The 20,097-nt window shown below is 45.8% G+C and overlaps 1 protein-coding gene across 4 annotated transcripts in view; it reads left to right on the forward strand.

Annotated features, from left to right (window-relative positions):
- The window catches only part of ctu1 (cytosolic thiouridylase subunit 1 homolog (S. pombe)), a 34,870-nt gene extending 31,247 nt beyond the window's left edge, over window positions 1-3,623 (forward strand). For all 4 annotated transcript variants that reach the window (XM_072498014.1, XM_072498013.1, XM_072498015.1 and 1 more), the window contains one exon: window positions 745-3,623. In XM_072498014.1, coding sequence (XP_072354115.1) covers window positions 745-1,274 — 530 coding nt within the window. In that variant the 3' untranslated portion in view covers window positions 1,275-3,623. The remainder of the gene's footprint in view (window positions 1-744) is intronic.
- The last annotated feature ends 16,474 nt before the right edge of the window (window positions 3,624-20,097 follow it).

Consider the following 20,097-nt stretch of genomic DNA (forward strand, 5'->3'; position numbering starts at 1 on the left):
CAGAGAGCAATGGTCAATCCTTTACTGGAACTGAACTGGTCCCAGGCCACCCTTGCTTACAAATCTATCCGTGTAGACATTGAAGTTAATTCATTGGGGCTCTGGGGCTGAACATGGATGGAGACATTAACTTTCACAAAGCAAGGGCAGCACGGTGGCACAGAGAGTAGCACTGATGCCTCACGGCGCCGAGGTCCCAGGTTCAATCCCAGCTCTGGGTCACTGCTCATGTGGAGTTTGCACATTCGCCCGTGTTTGCGTGGGTTTCGCCCCCACAACACAAAGATGAAATGAAATGAAATGAAAATCGCTTATTGTCACAAGTAGGCTTCAAATGAAGTTACTGTGAAAAGCCCCTAGTCGCCACATTACGGCGTCTGTTCGGGGAGGCTGTTACGGGATGTGCAGGTTGACCACGCTAAATTGCCCCTTAATTGGAAAAACTTAATTGGGTACTCTTTATAAAAAAATTTAAAAAAACTTTTTAAACTTGCACAAAGCATTACTTGGTTAGTTGAACTTGGCCCACTTATTACATGATTCACCCCCATCCTTTGTGTAACATGTTTGTAAACATCTCCAGTCTCACTTTTAAAGTTGTTGAGTTATTTGGATGGCCATGATTTGGTGGCCAGTTGGTGATATGAACTCCTGTCTTCTGCTGCACAGTGGCGTGTAATAAATGAGTGCATCTGTGGGTGTAAAGGTTAATGATATCCTCCTTTTTCCCCCCCCTTCTACCAGGTCACAATGCTGATGACATTGCTGAGACTGTCCTGATGAATTTCCTACGTGGTGACATTGCTCGACTCCGCCGTTGCACCTCTATCATTACAGGCAGTGAGGGAGCCATTCCTCGCTGCAAACCACTCAAATACGCCTATGAGAAAGAGATAGTGCTGTATGCATACTTCAAGAAACTGGACTACTTCTCTACAGAATGTGTATATTCGCCTAATGCATACAGGGGCTATGCCCGTGCTTTTCTGAAGGATCTGGAGTCGATCCGGACCAGTGCCATCATGGATGTGATTCACTCTGGTGAGAATCTGTCTATAAAGGAGGATGTGAAGATGCCCACACAGGGAACCTGCACCCGCTGTGGTTACATTTCCAGTCAGAAGCTATGTAAGGCGTGTGCGCTACTCGAGGGGCTGAACCGAGGGCTGCCTAAACTTGGTATCGGCAAACACCACAAATTGCACAACCGCCTGCTGAACAAGGAACCGCTCACAGAAGATGAAGAGAAGAAACTTGGAGCAATTAATTTCTGAATGCACGCATTCATTTTTAAACTCTGCAGATTATCTGGCCAAGGCCGATCTTAGATTGTTAACAAGCCAGTGACTAATGTGTTTACGACCAAGGTGGAAACTGTATCTAATCGCCATCATAAGTGCACTGGATAGAACCACTGATGGATTACCTTTAACCACCAAAAACATCACCTTTTTTATCATGGTAATGTGTGCCATTTTGCTGAGTATAAAGTGAAATTTTAATTTTTAAACACTTTGGCTGGCAGTGCTACAAAACAGATTAATTTTTGGAGGGATATGGAACCCAATGATAAGATTACATCATTCTATACACCCCCTACAAATTGAACTTGCAAATCATAGAAATCCTTAAGTGTGTTTGATTTTTTTTTTTTAAATGTGCAATAGTTGATCAGTGCAATGTAATTTAAAGCCCCCCCCCCCTTTCCAGGTAATTGGAATCTATATGTAAGCAAGACTTGTATACCAGGTTTTTGATCATTGCAACAAAAAATCTTGCACCCAGATTGTTAAGATCAAAATCTCCCCTTCTACTTAGAAGCGCCCACTGTGTGAAAGAAATTAGATTGATCTCTTTTTTTATAAATTTAGAGTACCCAATTCTTTTTTTCCAATTAAGGGGCAAGTTAGCATGGCCAATCCACCTACCCTGCACGTATTTGGCTTGTGAGTGAGACCCGCGCAGACACGGAGAATGTGCAAACTCCACACGGACAGCCCAGGGCCAGAAGCGAACCAGGGTCCTCGCCGCCGTGAGGCAGCCGTGCCAACCACTGCACTAGCGTGCCACCCTAGGTTAATCTTAACTCGACCCCTATTTTATGTAAGCCCCGCGCACTAATATCTATTGTTTTGAACTGAAGTAGCATAAAATGTAGCAAAGTCACTAGGAAATAGTAAATGTTGCAGTAATGCGCTGGAGAGAAGAGGGAAGGTTCAGGATGTGCATTTTGGGCAGAGTCATTCTGTGCTAGCTCTGCTGTCCTTGCAATCTGGTAATAATAAAATAATAATCCTTTATTGTCACAAGTAGGCTTACATTAACACTGCAATAAAGTTACTGTGAAAAGCCCCTAGTCGCAACATTCCGCCACCTGGTCGGGTACACAGGGAGAATTCAGAATTGTCAGCTGGTGCGGGAATTAAACCCGTGCTGCTGGCCTTGTTCTGCATTACAAACCAGCTGTCTAGCCCACTAAGCTAAACCAGCCCTGGTAATGTTTGCTGCAAGCACTTACGGATTTTAAAAATTGGCAAATGGGTTCCCCTTGTTCATACGGATGGGACATTCTCTACTCACGCAATCCAAATCTTGGATTGAGCTGATTTGGAGAATGGGTGCAGAAGAGGATAAATCAAAATGAACGTCAGCCCAGGCCATTATGACACTTGGTCGAATCATAGTACAGGGGCAGCATGACTGGCTCGCATCCCAGCTACACGGTGGATGGAACTTTAAAGATGGAGCCAAAGACGTAGTAAGAACAGTGTATTTTCGCCTTTGCAGACACTGTGTTCATTCTGGAACTCCTCGTAATCAATACTAGCTCATTGCAAAATTCACAGTTGCTACCACGGATGTGTTTGTCTTCTGGTTGAAATTAGGACAGATTGGCAAATTGGGTTTACTGAGCTGTTTATGAAAAAGTATTTTACTAAATTTTAAGTTGTTTCGTATTACCTTTGAAATAACTGATTTTAACATTTTAGCCCTGAGTTCCAGGAGAATGGGTGGAGGGGATTCCAGTGATTATTGGAGAAATAATATAGAATGATGTCTGCACTAAACTGTCCTGACTATGCAACCCAACGTGACTGTCAATTAAACATCTGTGTTTACCTCCGGTGCAGATGGTACAAAATCGATCTATTTCGTTTTATATTTATTGTCATCAATTTCTAGATTTATTTTAATAAAACATTTATGATTTAATGTAGTTTGTTTTATACAAAAATATCAAACCAAACTGAGCCAGTAACCAACCTGTTATAAACCTATTGAATTGAGTTTCAGCTAAACCATTACTATTCATGGTAAGCAAAGATCGACCATTCCAGAATTTGCTGCTATTTTTGCACTAGTTTGGCATAAAATTGGTGATTTGATTGCGAAAGGCCAAATGTTTGATTTGATAGGAAATTAAAATAATGTCACAGTTGGCAGTCAATTGGCTCCTCTTGGGGCCAGCCAAGAGGGAACTTTTCTCTTCAATCTACATAGGCTGTACCTGAGCTGCAAATGCTGGTCATCGGAAACAAATTATATTCTATTTCCCAGTACTAACGTTTGTTGCCTTCAGAATTCAAAAGGGAAAAAGTAAAATAAACCTCTGCTTAATTGTCGCAGCTTTCCAGGCATTTGTTTTCTGGACCTGATGTGTTCATAGAATCATAGAATTTACAGTGCAGAAGGAGGTCTTTCGGCTCATCGAGTCTGCACCAGCCCTTGGAAAGAGCGCGAAGCCCACACCTCCACCCTATCCCCGTAACTCAGTAACCCAACCTAACCTTTTGGACACTAGGGGGGCAATTTAGAATGGCCAATCCACCTAACCTGCACATCTTTGGAATATGGGAGGAAACCGGAGCATCCGCAGGAAACCCACGGAGACACAGGGAGAAAGTGCAGGCTCCGCACAGACAGTAACCCAAGCCGGGAATCAAACCTGGGACCCATGAGATGTGAAGCAACAGTGCTAACCGCTGTGCTACTGTGCCGCGCGTTTGCCTTTAAACTTGAACTGTTTTGAAACCTTACATCTTATAATCCCAACAGTCTGTGTCCCAGTGAGCAATCTCGAGGATTTTCCATCATTTTTATTTCCAATAATATCAGACTCATCCTTGCAACAGCTTCAATTCTTCCATTCCTTTTGCTTTGTGACCTTTACTGCAGCAGGAGAGAAAAAACACCAAAAATGCTCATTGTTCTGAAAAATTTGGGTATGTTTTGAGAAATATTCTCTTGTAACATTTAGACACTTTCTGCCTTTAAGATTTTCATATATAGTTAAAAGCCATTTCTATTTGATCAATATTTGTGCAGAGTACTTTGTATCTCCTATTCATGGATAGTTATGTGTAAAAGACAAAGGAAATTCAGCTTCAGCGGCTCACTCACATTGATCAGGCTATATGGTTATGTTAACATGAGCGGAAGGACAGCAGATTGGTGAAGAACAAGTCCTGTAAAAATGCATTAAGTTCCCATGGGGACAAAACTGAGAAGATAGCGCTATCTGGAGCAATGAGCTTAAATTACAGTCAAAGTTGATGTAGCACTGCAAAATTGAGGTAGGTGTGTCAGAAAACAAATGTACAAAAGAAAGCACAGACCCGAGCAAAGGCGGACTTAGGCTTTTGGGGCCCCACGCTCTCCTGTTTTCCAGGGACCCATGCCCTGCACTCTGACTTCAACGCTTGCCGTGGAATCCAAAATCACTGCTTGGCACACTACTGTAGGGCTCTGACTTGTGACAACAATTTTGTACTAATTGATCAATAGAATAACAAGCCTACCTGTTGTCAGCATGGCGGTTGTAAGGAACCCTTTTGTGAATCCTCGTTGGATCTTGTTTTCCTTTAATTCTTGTTCTTTTGGCAGTTAAACCTCCTGCACCTGGGCGTTTTTCTGGGGCCTTTAATTTAAAAAAACAGGTGCAGGATGTGCTCTGACATCAGTGATGACCCATTCTGACAGGCTTGGCCAGCAACCAATCTGCTCTCCGAGAATTCTGGGACAACCTCTGTTGTAGATTGTGATTGGTGGAACCCTTTAGAAGTTTCCAGAAAGAAAGGCTGGCTCTCTGGTTTCGGTTTTGTTCTGAGAAGGTAGCTGGGCAGACACCTGTGAAACAGCTCTCCCAGAAAGGCTGAAGCGAGCAGGTCTGGACAGTCTCTCTAGTAGTCCTGTGAAGGTTTAACTTCTGATAGGGTGGTGCAGTGGTTATTGTGGGGGGTAATACCCACACAAACAGAAAATAAAACTTCTGCAATCAGTAGCCAGGTCTGTGAAAGTTTAAATCTCTGTTGGAAAGGCTGGTGATTAAAATACTTTCCAGCCTAGCCTATGAGTGCTTCCCTTCTGATATAAAGGCTGGGAGCTGAAACTGATTTTCCTCAATTGGTGGCTTTCTCTACCGTCAGTTCAATTAACAGGACGTTCCAGTCCAATGCTATCTGAAGGAAGTGGGGAGCTTTTTAGAAAACTATTTGAAATCCTCAGGTGAAAGAGTCAAATATTGTCTCAGTGAATCAGAGAGGCAGTCTGGTGGAGGTCATTCAATTGAAAATGACTCCCCAGATAGAATTCTACAGCCTGCATGTTCTAATTAAAGATCATTATCAGATCCAAAACAACAGATGATTTTAACACTTGTGACCTTGGAAGACTGCTACTTCAGCAGCAGCAAATAACCATCTCACCCCCCCCCCCCTTTAATTCCTGTTATTTTCAATCCTTTCCATATCCTCACTGTATGTGTCTGGGTGGAGGGTGGGAGGAGGTTTGGGAAATAATTAGATTAGCAGATCATTGTTCCATTCTTACCATTATATCTTTGCCTTTTACTCTGGTTATAAATAAACAGTTTTATTAATATTTTACTTCCAAATCTGGTACCTGTGACACATTGGAGCAGTCAAGGATCAAAGATATCAGGAAAATACATGAATGATTGGTGAATTCTCTTGGTTAAGACTCCGGAGTCTGTGGGACTGCGCACTCACCCAGGGTGCCGTAACACAGTAGATACAGAGAATGTTGCAATCTCTGTATCTTGACGCAAGCAAACATGAACTGGCTGAGTAACAGGCAGGCCAGAAAAAGTCCAGCACGGGAGCAAATACTCCAATGAAGTGGAATGTCCAATCCAAGACTAATATCAGTGGTTTTGCTGACAGTTATCTGGCAGCATTCTATTCTTTAATTGTCCAGAAGAGTAAAGATAGATTTTCTGAAGACTAGTAAAGAGCAATGGGGGATGATGGTTACTCACCGGTTATAATACTGCGTGTGACCACCAGCCATTATCTCAGACCAGCATATGTTATCCCTTGAACAGAATTTAGACCAGAGAACAAGGTAGAGGGACAGACTTTTTAGATTTTGTTCCTTCATCGGTTGTTTGCAATCTTCGGCATCTTAGATGGTTTTTCAGTACTTTTTCTTCAGTAAGCACTCACGTCATAGGTAAAATCTTGTATGGATGCATTTTCAATTGCCAGTATTACTGAACTTGCTGAATGTTTCTTACTCATTGTATTTTGCAACTTTTTTACTCTTTTCAATACAAACAAAGAACATTCAGCAGAAGCATTTGTGATGGGTATTGTTAAAAGGCTCAACTTGAAAACCATCACGTACAAGTCTGTACAAATCAGCTGGTGATCTTTGACCACAGAGCTCGTCATTATCGATGAAATTAATGAATCGTTTCACTTCATCTTCAGAAAGATGTGCCTGTGTCCTCTCAGTAGCTCTTAAATTCTCAAACTTTTTTGTCGAAAAGCACAAAATAATTCAACAGTCTTCCTCAGAGATTCACTTCTACTCAGCAATTGCACTAGTATAGCGTCATAAATAACATTGGCAGTCTCAATGATATTCTTTTTCCCTTTTTAAGTAATTTCTTTATCTCTAATGTCAGCAAATAACTTCCTGTGTCTTGTATACTTTATCAGAGGGACGTATATTCTTTGCTAATGTTAGTGCCTCGGCTTCCACTAAGGTATAGCCATTTTGAACTTCGAGGACAAAACCGAGGGTAACAATTGTGAAGCATGCAATAAAGTTCTATCAACATTTTAGTATTTGAACTATTTGCTGGCAACATTAATTTTTTTAATCAAATTTTTTTTATTCTCCTTTTTCACATTTTCTCCCACATTTACATCCATCAACAATGAACAATAAATCAGCAAGATATGTCAGTCCCCATAATAACAACGATCCCATCTACCCACCAACCGCCGAACCTCAACCCGCATGTTTACATACAAATGACAAAAAGGAATCGGGGATTACCCGTAGTCACCCTTAATCTTACACAGCTCCCCCCACCCCCCCACGGCAGGTCTCCAGCTCCTCCCGTCCACTGCCTCTTGTAAAACTCCTCCCAACCTCGGTTCCTTCCCCCCAACTTTCCACCCCGGCTAGACCACTCGGACCCTGTTCTGTCAGGCTCCGATGGCCGCAGCCCCTCCCCCCACCTCACTCCCGTTCACTGGCTGGCTTAAACCGGCCATCGTGGAGGCCCCCGCCCGGGTCCCTTTCCCACTTGCCCGGCCCTAGGAAAGCCCAAAGATCCCCTTTTAGCACACAAACCCCGCATCTCCACCGACACCTCAAAGAACTCTCATTTCGAATGAAAGTCCCGTCCCTTCACTTGTCCAAATATATACCACATTGGCTCCTTTAATCTCTACACCCGCGCGCAGTGATACAAAAAAGAAGAAAATATAATCATAAGGTTAGATCGGCACATGGCCATTACCCAATTTGTCAGTTCTGCCACAGTCCTTCTGCTTTCGCAAACTCCTCCGCTGCTTCTGCCGTTCCAAAATAAAAGTCCCTGAGCTTGTAAGTCGCCTTCAGCTTCGTTGGATATACAATGCCGCACCGCACCTTGCTAATATACAGTGCCCTCTTCATCCGGTTGAAGGCAGCCCGCCTCCTTGCCAGCGCCATCGTAAAGTCCTGGTATACACGTATACCAGCTCCAGCCCACTGCACCACCCGCTTCTGCTTGGCCCAGTTCAGGACCTTCACCCTGTATCTACGGAAGCACAGAGTCACTGCCCTTGGCGGCTCATTCGCCTTTGGTACAGGCCTCCACGACCGATGAGCCCGGTCCAGTTCATATCGGGAGGGATCCTCCCCCTCCCCCAATAGTTGTGCCAGCATCGCGGCAAAATACTCAGTCGGCTTCGGTCCTTCAACTCCTTCGGGCAGCCCCACAATCCTCAAATTCTGTCGCCTAGATCGGTTTTCCAGGTCTTCCATTTTTCCTCGCAGATCCTTGTTAGTATCCATCACCTTCCGCATCTCTTTCCCCATCGAGGCAAGTTGATCACCGTGCTGCAATAACGTCTCCTCCACTTCCTTTAGCGCCTCCCCTTGCTCTCGCACCTCCGCCACTGCGCTCGCCACCTCCGTCCTCACCGAGGAAACCACCTCCTTCACCAGCACACTCAAAACCTCCCTCATCTCCTTCCTCACCGTCTCCATGCATTTCGCAATCTGCGCCAACTGCTTTCAAAATTCCGCAGCCATCACCTTAGTTATTTCTTCAGCCGTAAGCAGTGCGGCCTTCCCTGGTGCTCCAGCCTCCATTTTTCCTGGTGACCCCACGGTGACCTTTCCACTTCCCGACGGACCTCCAGCTGTTTCTTTCCTGGCCGTTTTCTTGCTCACCCTCGACATTTTTGTTCTTTTTTTCCTCCTGTGTCTTCACTGTGCCTCCTCCGTGCCTTCTCCCTGCCTTTGTCGCCTCCGCAGACCCTGGGACCAGGCTTAAAGCCCCGAAAATGCCATTGCCGAACGGGGGCCCTCCATTGTGTGGCCGCCTCCTGCCCGGAAGTCACCGGCAACATTAATTCTTTGAAGTGAATGTTTCCACAAAACAGTAAAAATGGCAATTTTGTACTTTTCAAACTTCTTTGCGAAGAAATTTGCTTTGACTTTCGCACGTGGTTTCTCTGAATTTGATGTGGCCGTGTGATAAGCATTCCTTTATATCAACAAAGTTCATTCTAACAGCCAGAACAGCATCTGCGTGAATGGAACACCTGAAGTCACAAATTCTTTTGACTGTCAAATGTATTCCATGTGCCTGCTCCAAGCGTGATTGCAACAAATTCCACTGATGCATGGAAATGGAAAAGAAGGCATACAAGTTTTTTTAAAAAGGGCAAAAAAATCAGCTGCCTCACACGATTCAGCTGCTGCATTGCAGATTAAGTTCAAGAATGACTGGAAAATGGGATGAATAATGCATTGTGGCTTGTATTGTTCCGTCTTGCTTGTTGACATGAATATTTTCCTGCCATATTTGTGGCATTATCAATTTTTGATGTCCAAACCTAAATTTAAAATTCAATCTAAAACCGTCTCCAGGCACTCAGTGTGGGGTTGTAGCTGGACAAAACTGAAAAATAGTTCTACAACTTTCGCTGGTCACATGTCTAAAATTAACGTTAATTGGCCCACATGACTCAAATCTGGTGTTGAATCAACTATTGTGCAATAGTAATTGGCATCTTTGACTTTATTAGTGAATTGGTTTCTGCACCGCTCTGCCTTTATAATGATGTAATCGTAGGTTCTGTCCATATAAAAAGTTGGTCTTCCCTGAGCCACAATATTGATAACTTTTCAGATGTTCTTTGAGAAGTAGGCTAAAATAATTACCTCTTCGACTTGACACTGATGACTCATCACGTACTCTTAAGAAGTAGTCCCAAGGAAGATAGCAGTATGACCATGACAACACACCTCAGCACTTTCCTCCAGTAATTTCTCTCTTTTTCAAACTGGTCTCTGGTCTATTTATTATAAAATATTCAATCATACCCAGTGGAAAAGATTTTGACCATAAGGCAATGTTTTCAGGGTAGGTTTTTTCCCTCACTTAAGCAGCAGAAGAACAATGAGCTTGAGCAGTATCTTGTAGTTCCATTCCCATTTCAGAGTCCACATCCTGTTCAAGTTTTTCAGGTGATGCATTTTCTCTGGATATCTGCAGGTTGAAGTCCTCAGACAAGTCATCAAAACATTTAGTGGATGTTGTTGAGGATGTATGTGCAGTTTGGGCACCTCAATACTTCAAACCTTTTAAAGTAAAGTGCCAAACTGTCTTTTTGACAAGCTTCGTCCTCTTGCCTCGTCTTCACCTTCCTGTGTTTTTGACTGCCAGATGCATAGTGTCTCTGAATATTGACAGGAGATAGTATGTCTTCATTTCAACGATTCAGAACAAGTCTACCGAATGTCAGAAACCTCGACTGCTGTTTTGCATCTTTACTCAATGAAGTTCAGAAACTTAACATCAATTCAGGAGATCAGTGTCTGAATTGTTTTAAGTCTCCACCACCTCAGCATCTGTCAAACTGTTTTCCTGTTCTAAAGGGGAGTCCACTAATCCGAGCCTGATGTTCTGTATTGCCTGCCGATAAGCTCAAGAATGGGTTTATTGGCAAATTTAGAGGTACGAAGGTTCTGATTGGTGTTCCCATGATATTCACACAACAGTCATCTCATATGGGGACCCCCTCATTGGCTGGGACCAAATGCTGCAGTGGTGTGTTTCATTGAAAGTCCATCACTGGCTCCAAGCCAACATTTGGAATTAGTTCTTAACTTGACAGAGCTAGATATTACTGTGCAAATGTTCTTGATGCTGAATAATGTTGATAAATCCATCTGCATTAATGTTGTGTTTGTAGCCTTGTGCGAGTTAGACATGGTCATTGTTTGACCTCCTCCTCAGGCGGAGGGGGAACCTAACATCGGTATCTGGAAAGTGCCAACCATAACTGCAGGGATTATGAAATGTTTTAGTGAAAAACAAAAGGTGATAATCCCGTAAAGGGGGCAGAAAGGCTTGCAGATCAGATGGGTGCAATTCCAACCCCACAAGACTTGCTCAATTAACATTTCCCACAGCTCCCATTTTCTCTGGATGTAGAGAACAGCTGTGTGGTGTGTAGAAATTAAATCAATAGATAGGTTCGGGCTGTTTTCTGGGTAATCGATATCCACAGAATAGATTTCTCATCCTAATGAGGGGTTTCTGGATCTCTGGACAGTGATTATTTCATTAGGTGTGACTATTCATTGCTAATTAACAAAAACGTAGGTTTAATACCTCATAGAAAAATAGAAGCAGCACTAGGCCATTCGGCCCTTCCAGTCTGCTCCGCCATTCATTATGATCATGGCTGATCATCAAGTTCAATACTTTAATCCTCCCCCCTACCAGATCACTTGATTCCATTAGCCCCAAGAGCTATATCTAATTCCTTCTTGAAATTTGGCCTCAAACACTCTCTGGTCGCAAATTCCACATTCACCACTCTGGGGAAAGAAATTTCTCCTCACTTCAGTCCTAAAAGGTTTACCCCTTATCCTCAAACAATGCCCCCTAGTTCTGGATTCCCCCACTATTTCTGAATCTACCCTGTCTAATCCTGTTAGAATTTTACAGGTTTCTATGAGATCCCCTCTCACTCTAAAGTCCAATGAATATAATCCTAACCAACTTATTCTCTCCTCTTACGACAGTCCTACCATCCCAGGAATCAGCCAGGTAAACCTTAGCTCAGTACTTCCACAGCAAGAACATCCTTCCTCAGATAAGAACACCAAAACTGCACACACAACTTCAGATATGGCCTCACCAGTACCCTCTACAATTGTAGTAAAACACTTCTATTCCTATACTCAAATTGTCTCGCTATGAAGGCCAACATACTGTTTGCCTTCTTTACTGCCTGCTGTACCTACATGCTTACTTTCAGCAACTGATGTACGAGGACACCAAGGTCTCGCTGAGTACCCGCTTCTCCCAATTTACACCCAATCAAATAATAATCTGTTTTCCTATTTTTACTACCGAAGCAGATAACTTCACATTTATCCACATTATACTGCATCTGCCACGCATGTGCCCACTCACTCAGCCTGCCCAAATCCCTGCATCTCTGAATCCTCCTCACAGTTCACCCTCCCACCCAACTTTGTATCATCTGCAAACTTGGAGATAATAATTTTAGTTCCCTTGTCCAAGTCATTAATATATAATATGAACAGTTGGGGGTCCCAGCACAGATTCTTGCAGTACCCCACTAGTTACTGCCTGCCAATCAGAAAAAGAACCATTTCTTCCAACTTTTTCCTTCCTATTTGCTAACCTGCTCTCGATCCACCTCAAGATGCTACCCGTGTGAGCAGCAAGGTGGCGCAGTGGTTAGCATTGCTGCCTCACTTCGCCGAGGTCCCAGGTTCGATCCTGGCTCTGGGTCACTGTCTGTGTGGAGTTTGCAGTTGCACATTCTCCCCGTGTCTGCATGTGTTTCGCCCCCACAACCCAAAGATATGCAGAGTAGGTGGATTGGCCACGCTAAATTGCCCCTTGATTGGAAAGAAATGAATTGGGTACTCTAAATTTATATTAAAAAAATAACGCTGCCCGTAATCCCATGTGCTTTAATTTTACTTAGTAACCAGCCATGTGAGACCTTGTCTCCTTTCTCATTGCACAACACCCAGTGCAAGATGGCCTGTTTCTTTGTTGGTTTCTCAACATACTGGTCCAGAAAACCATCCTGCATACACCAGAAATCCCCCCTCTATTGTACTGTGACTAACTTGAGTCACCAAATCCAAATGAAGATTAAAGTCACCCATCTTCACAGATATTCCTTTACCACATGCTGTTGTGTTTGGTGCTTTGTACTTTAAGATGAACTCACCAAGCACTTCAACCTGTCCAAACCAAGATCCTTTTATTATGTCTTGTGCGATAGCTGATACACATCATGTTATCAAGTACCAAGCATGTTATCATGTACCAAAGAGAAAATGCTGGAAAATCTCTGCAGGTCTGGCAGCATCTGTAGGGAGAGAAAAGAGTTAACGTTTCGAGTCCAGATGACCCTTTGTCAAAGCTGCTTTCATGGAGTCTTGTTATTCCTCTGAAACTTACACCTTCTGCTAACCATCTGTGCATCTTATTACCCTCTATCTCATGTTCCTCTGGAGATGGCTGGATACACCTCTCTTTATATACAGGTCTCAGGTCACATGGCCTTGATCTTGAGACCGCTTGGTGTGTTTGTACCGCCCCCTGCTGGCTGGAGGCCTAGCACCATCCAACTATGATATGACCACGAGGCATATCACCACTGATTCCTTGTCTAATGCTATTCCCAACATTGCCACTGCAGTTTGATGGATCTATACCACCCCAAAGAATGTTTTTTGCCCTTTGATGTTTCTGAACTCAACCCAGACAGATTCCACATCATCTGTACTAATATCTTTCCTCAATATTGTATCACGATCTTATTAATCAACAATGCAACTCCACCACCTTTTCCTTTCGGTCTGTCCTCCCTAAAAACTGAGCAGCCCTCAAAGTTCAATTTCCATCCTTGGTCACCTTGGAACCATGTCTGCATAATCCCAACTATATCATATCCCTTTACATCCATCTGTGCAACTAATTCATCCATTTTATTTTGAATGCTCTGCACATTCAAGTACGAAGCCCGAAGGCTAATCCTTTTAACATACCTTATCCCATTCCTACTATTGTTTACAGTGTCATTATCTGATACAAGCTCTTGATTTCTCTGTCTTATCACTTTTATTATTCTCCTTACTGTCTTCTACAGAGTCGTGAACGTAGCCCAGTCCATCACGCGAACCCACCTCCCATACATTGACTCTGACTACACCTCCCTCGGCCTTGGGAAAGCGGGCAGCATAATCAAAGACCCCTCCCACCCAGGTCCTGCCCAGGTATAGCCTGTCCAGGTTGTATAGGTCCCACCACCCCCAGAGCCTTCCCAATGCCCCAGGAATCTGACACTCTCACACCATCTCTTCAGCCACATATTCATCTGATACATCCTTCTATTTCTACTCTGACTAGCACGTGACACTAGTAGTAATCCTGAGATTACTAGCTTTAAGGTCCGACTTCTCAACTTTCTTCCTAACTCCCTATATTCCGCTTTCAGGTCCTCACCCTTTTTTTAACCTATGTTGTTGGTACCAATGTGTACCACGACCGCTAGTTGTTTACCCTCCTGCTGCAGAATGTCCTGTACCTGCTCCAAGCCATCCTTGACCCTAGCCCAGGGCAGCAACACGCCATCCTGGAGTTGAGTTTGTGGTCACAGAAACGACTATGCACTCCCCGTACAATTGAATCCCCTATAACTGTTGCATTCCCACACTTTTTACTCCTCCCCTCTGCAGCAGAACCAACCATGGTGCAACAAATTTGGCTGCTTTCCCCTAAGAGGTCACTCCCCTCAACAGTATCCAAAATGATATATCTGTTTTGCAGGTGCATGGCCACAGGAGATTCCTGCAGTGCCTGCCTAGCTCTCTTCGTCTGCCTGGTGGTCACCCATTCCCTTCCTGCCTGTGGAGTCTGAGCCTGCGGTGTGACAACCTCACTCTACCTGCTGTCCATGACACTGTCTGCCTCATGGATGCTCCACAGTGTCCCCAGCCGTCACTCCAGCTCGGAAATGCGGGCTTCCAGGAGCTGTAGCTGGAGACACTTCCTGCACACATGCTGGCCTAGGGCACTGGAAATGTTCCCGGCCTCCCACACGCAGCAAGAGGAACAAACCAAGGCTTTGAGTTCTCCGGCCATGACTTACCCTTTTAAATTAAAACTTTGGAAGATGCTTGATATTAGATTAAATCCAATTCTCTACTTGGCCTCGTTATTACTAATTATAGCCCTTACAGATTATAAACTGCAAAATTTATTTCCAAACTGTAATTGATGAAAGTTGTAAAGACTTACCAACCTTGCCCATTATTTACCAATCAGCACTCTCCCTTGTGGCCTCAGCTGCAGCAGGGCAAGACGACTCTCTGAAGATTTAAAAGTTTAAAAGTAAGGAGAAAAGCAAAGAGCACCTCTTTCCACTCTGCACCGAATCCCCACTCTGCTTCAAATTCCCACGATTAAAGCTCAGTGGCCTTATTCTGGATGTGGCCTCTCTTCCACTGCTCGGGCGCAAAACTCATTGTGAGTGTGCTTTGAAACTCTTTACTTAAATAGAGCTGGGATTGTCTGAGATAACTCGCACACCAGTTAAGCTTCAGATGATGTAATCAACAGCTCTTGCCTGCTAATCAGGCTTCAGAAGATTGACAGATAACTGCCACAGCTCTTTGGGGCAGCTCCTTATTAACCCTTACTAACCTTTTTTTTTTAATAAATATTTTATTGAAAATTTTTGGTCAACCAACACAGTACATTGTGCATCCTTTACACAACATTATAACAACACAGATAACAATGACCTATTTTATATAAACAAAAAACAAAAAATAAATAAATATTAAATAACAAAACTGAAAACTAGCCCTAATTGGCAACTGCCTTGTCACAAGCTACACCCCCCCCGCCCACCCCACCCCCATCCCCCCCCATCCCCCCCCCCCCCCCCCCCAGATCCTGGGCTGCTGCTGCTGCCTTCTTTTTTCCCCCAGCTATCTATCCGCAAGATATTCGACGAACGGTTGCCACCGCCTGGTGAACCCTTGAGCCGACCCCCTTAGGACGAACTTAATCCGCTCTAGCTTTATGAACCCCGCCATGGCATTTATCCAGGTCTCCACCCCCGGGGGCTTGGCTTCTTTCCACATTAACAATATCCTGCGCCGGGCTACTAGGGACGCAAAGGCCAAAACATCGGCCTCTCTCGCCTCCTGCACTCCCGGCTCTTATGCAACCCCAAATATAGCCAACCCCCAGCTTGGTTCGACCCGGACTCCTACTACTTTTGAAAGCACCTTTGTCACCCCCATCCAAAACCCCTGTAGTGCCGGGCATGACCAAAACATATGGGTATGATTCGCTGGGCTTCTCGAGCACCTCGCACACCTATCCTCCACCCCAAAAAATTTACTGAGCCGTGTTCCAGTCATATGTGCCCTGTGTAATACCTTAAACTGAATCAGGCTTAGCCTGGCACACGAGGACGACGAGTTTACCCTGCTTAGGGCATCTGCCCACAGCCCCTCCTCGATCTCCTCCCCTAGCTCTTCTTCACATTTCCCTTTTAGTTCATCCACCATAGTCTCCCCTTCGTCCCTCATTTCCCTATATATATCTGACACCTTACCATCCCCCACCCATTTCTTTGAGATCACTCTGTCCTGCACCTCTTGCGTCGGGAGCTGCGGAAATTCCCTCACCTGTTGCCTCGCAAAAGCCCTCAATTGCATATACCTGAATGCATTCCCTTGGGGCAACCCATATTTCTCGGTCAGCGCTCCCAGACTTGCGAACTTCCCATCCACAAATAGATCTTTCAGTTGCGTTATTCCTGCTCTTTGCCACATTCCATATCCCCCATCCATTCCCCCCGGGGCAAACCTATGGTTGTTTCTTATCGGGGACCCCCCCAATGCTCCAGTCTTTCCCCTATGTCGTCTCCACTGTCCCCAAATCTTCAATGTAGCTACCACCACCGGGCTTGTGGTGTAGTTCCTCGGTGAGAACGGCAATGGGGCTGTCACCATAGCCTGCAGGCTAGTCCCCCTACAGGACGCCCTCTCTAATCTCTTCCACGTCGCTCCCTCCTCCTCTCCCATCCACTTACTCACCATTGAAATATTAGCGGCCCAATAGTACTCACTTAGGCTCGGTAGTGCCAGCCCCCCCCTATCCCTACTACGCTGTAAGAATCCCTTCCTCACTCTCGGAGTCTTCCCGGCCCAAACAAAACCCATGATACTCTTTTCTATCCTTTTAAAAAAAGCCTTCGTGACCACCACCGGGAGGCACTGAAACACAAAGAGGAATCTCGGGAGGACCACCACCTTAACCGCCTGCACCCTCCCTGCCATTGACAGGGCTACCATATCCCATCTCTTGAAATCTTCCTCCATCTGTTCCACCAACCGCGTTAAATTTAGCCTGTGCAATGTGCCCCAGTTCTTAGCTATCTGGATCCCCAGGTAACGAAAGTCTCTTGTTACCTTCCTCAACGGTAGGTCCTCTATTTCTCTACTCTGCTCCCCTGGATGCACCACAAACAGCTCACTCTTCCCCATGTTCAATTTATACCCTGAAAAATCCCCAAACTCCCCAAGTATCCGCATTATTTCTGGCATCCCCTCCGCCGGATCTGCCACATATAGTAGCAAATCATCCGCATACAAAGATACCAGGTGTTCTTCTCCTCCCCTAAGTACTCCCCTCCATCTCTTGGAACCCCTCAGCGCTATCGCCAGTGGCTCAATCGCCAGTGCAAACAGTAATGGGGACAGAGGACATCCCTGCCTTGTCCCTCTATGGAGCCGAAAATATGCCGATCCCCGTCCATTCGTGACCACACTCGCCACTGGGGCCCTATACAATAGCTGCACCCATCTAACATACCCCTCTCCAAAACCAAATCTCCTCAACACCTCCCACAAATAATCCCATTCCACTCTATCAAATGCTTTCTCGGCGTCCATCGCCACTACTATCTCCGTTTCACCCTCTGGTGGGGCCATCATCATTACCCCTAACAGCCTCCGTATATTCGTGTTCAGCTGTCTCCCCTTCACAAACCCAGTTTGGTCCTCGTGAACCACCCCCGGGACACATTCCTCTATTCTCATTGCCATTACCTTGGCCAGGACCTTGGTATCCACATTTAGGAGGGAAATTGGTCTGTAGGACCCGCATTGTAGCGGGTCCTTTTCCTTCTTTAAGAGAAGCGATATCGTTGCTTCAGACATAGTCGGGGGCAGTTGTCCCCTTTCCTTTGCCTCGTTAAAGGTCCTCGTCAGTACCGGGGCGAGCAAGTCCAAATATTTTCTGTAGAATTCAACTGGGAATCCGTCCGGTCCCGGGGCCTTTCCCGTCTGCATGTTCCTAATTCCTTTCACCACTCCTTCTACCTCGATCTGTGCTCCCAGTCCCACCCTTTCCTGCTCTTTCACCTTGGGAATTTCCAGCCGATCCAAAAAGTCCATCATTCTCTCCCTCCCATCCGGGGGTTGAGCTTCATATAATTTTTTATAAAATGTCCTGAACACTTCATTCACTCTCTCCGCTCCCCGCTCCATCTCTCCTTCCTCGTCCCTCACTCCCCCTATTTCCCTCGCTGCTCCCCTTTTCCTCAATTGGTGTGCCAGCAATCTGCTCGCCTTCTCCCCATATTCATACTGTACACCCTGCGCCTTCCTCCATTGTGCCTCTGCAGTGCCTGTAGTCAGCAAGTCAAATTCCACATGCAGCCTTTGCCTTTCCCTGTACAATCCCTCCTCCGGTGTTTCCGCATATTGTCTGTCCACCCTCAAAAGTTCTTGCAGCAACCGCTCCCGTTCCTTACTCTCCTGCTTCCCTTTATGTGCCCTTATTGATATCAGCTCCCCCCTAACCACCGCCTTCAACGCCTCCCAGACCACTCCCACCTGGACCTCCCCATTGTCATTGAGTTCCAAGTACTTTTCAATACATCCCCTCACCCTTAGACACACCCCCTCATCCGCCATTAGTCCCATGTCCATTCTCCAGGGTGGGCGCCCTCCTGTTTCCTCCCCTATCTCCAAGTCCACCCAATGTGGGGCATGATCCGAAATGGCTATAGCCGTATATTCCGTTCCCCTCACCTTCGGGATCAATGCCCTACCCAGCACAAAAAAGTCTATGCGCGAATAGACTTTATGGACATAGGAGAAAAACGAGAACTCCTTACTCCTAGGTCTACTGAATCTCCACGGGTCCACACCTCCCATCTGCTCCATAAAATCCTTAAGCACCTTGGCTGCTGCCGGCCTCCTACCAGTCCTGGACTTCGACCTATCCAGCCCTGGTTCCAACACCGTGTTAAAGTCTCCCCCCATTATCAGCTTTCCCGTCTCTAGGTCCGGAATGCGTCCTAGCATTCGCCTCATAAAATTGGCATCATCCCAGTTCAGGGCATACACGTTTACCAAAACCACCATCTCTCCCTGTAGTTTGCCACTCACCATCACGTATCTGCCCCCGTTATCCGCCACTATAGTCTTTGCCTCAAACATTACCCGCTTCCCCACTAATATAGCCACCCCCCTGTTTTTCGCATCCAGCCCCGAATGGAACACCTGCCCCACCCATCCTTTGCGCAGCCTAACCTGGTCTATCAGTTTCAGGTGCGTTTCCTGTAACATAACCACATCTGCTTTAAGTTTCTTAAGGTGTGCGAGTACCCGTGCCCTCTTTATCGGCCCGTTGAGCCCTCTCACGTTCCACGTGATCAGCCGAGTTGGGGGGCTTTCCCCCCCCCCCCCCTTGCCGATTAGCCATCATCTTTTTCCAGCTTCTCACCCAGTTCCCACGCAGCTGTATCTCCCCCAGGCGGTGCCCCCCCGCCCCTCCTCTCCCGTACCCACTCCCCCCTTTTCCCAACAGCAGCAACCCAGTAATTCCCCCCTCCCATCCCCCCCGCTAGACCCCCCGCTAGCGTAATTACTCCCCCCATGTTGCTCCCAGAAGTCAGCAAACTCTGGCTGACCTCGGCTTCCCCCCGTGACCACGGCTCGCACCGTGCGACGCCCCCTCCTTCCTGCTTCTCTATTCCCGCCATAATTATCATAGCGCGGGAACCAAGCCCGCGCTTCTCCCTTGGCCCCGCCCCCCATGGCCAACGCCCCATCTCCTCTCCCTCCCCACCCCCCATCACCACCTGTGGGAGAGAGAAAAGTTACCATACTGCAGGATTAGAACATAAAACCCCTCTTCGCCCCCCACATTCGCCCCACCACTTTGTCCAAACGTTCTTTTTAATAGTCCACTCATTCCAGTTTTTCTTCTACAATAAAAGTCCACGCTTCATCCGCCGTCTCAAAGTAGTGGTGCCTCCCTTGATATGTGACCCACAGTCTTGCCGGTTGCAGCATTCCAAATTTTATCTTCCTTTTATGAAGCACCGCCTTGGCCCGATTAAAGCTCGCCCTCCTTCTCGCCACCTCCGCACTCCAGTCTTGATAAACGCGGATCACCGCGTTCTCCCATTTACTGCACCGAGTTTTCTTCGCCCATCTAAGGACCATTTCTCTATCCTTAAAACGGAGGAATCTCACCAC

Source organism: Scyliorhinus torazame, chromosome 1 (genome assembly GCF_047496885.1).
Source record: "Scyliorhinus torazame isolate Kashiwa2021f chromosome 1, sScyTor2.1, whole genome shotgun sequence".
NCBI lineage: Eukaryota > Metazoa > Chordata > Chondrichthyes > Carcharhiniformes > Scyliorhinidae > Scyliorhinus > Scyliorhinus torazame.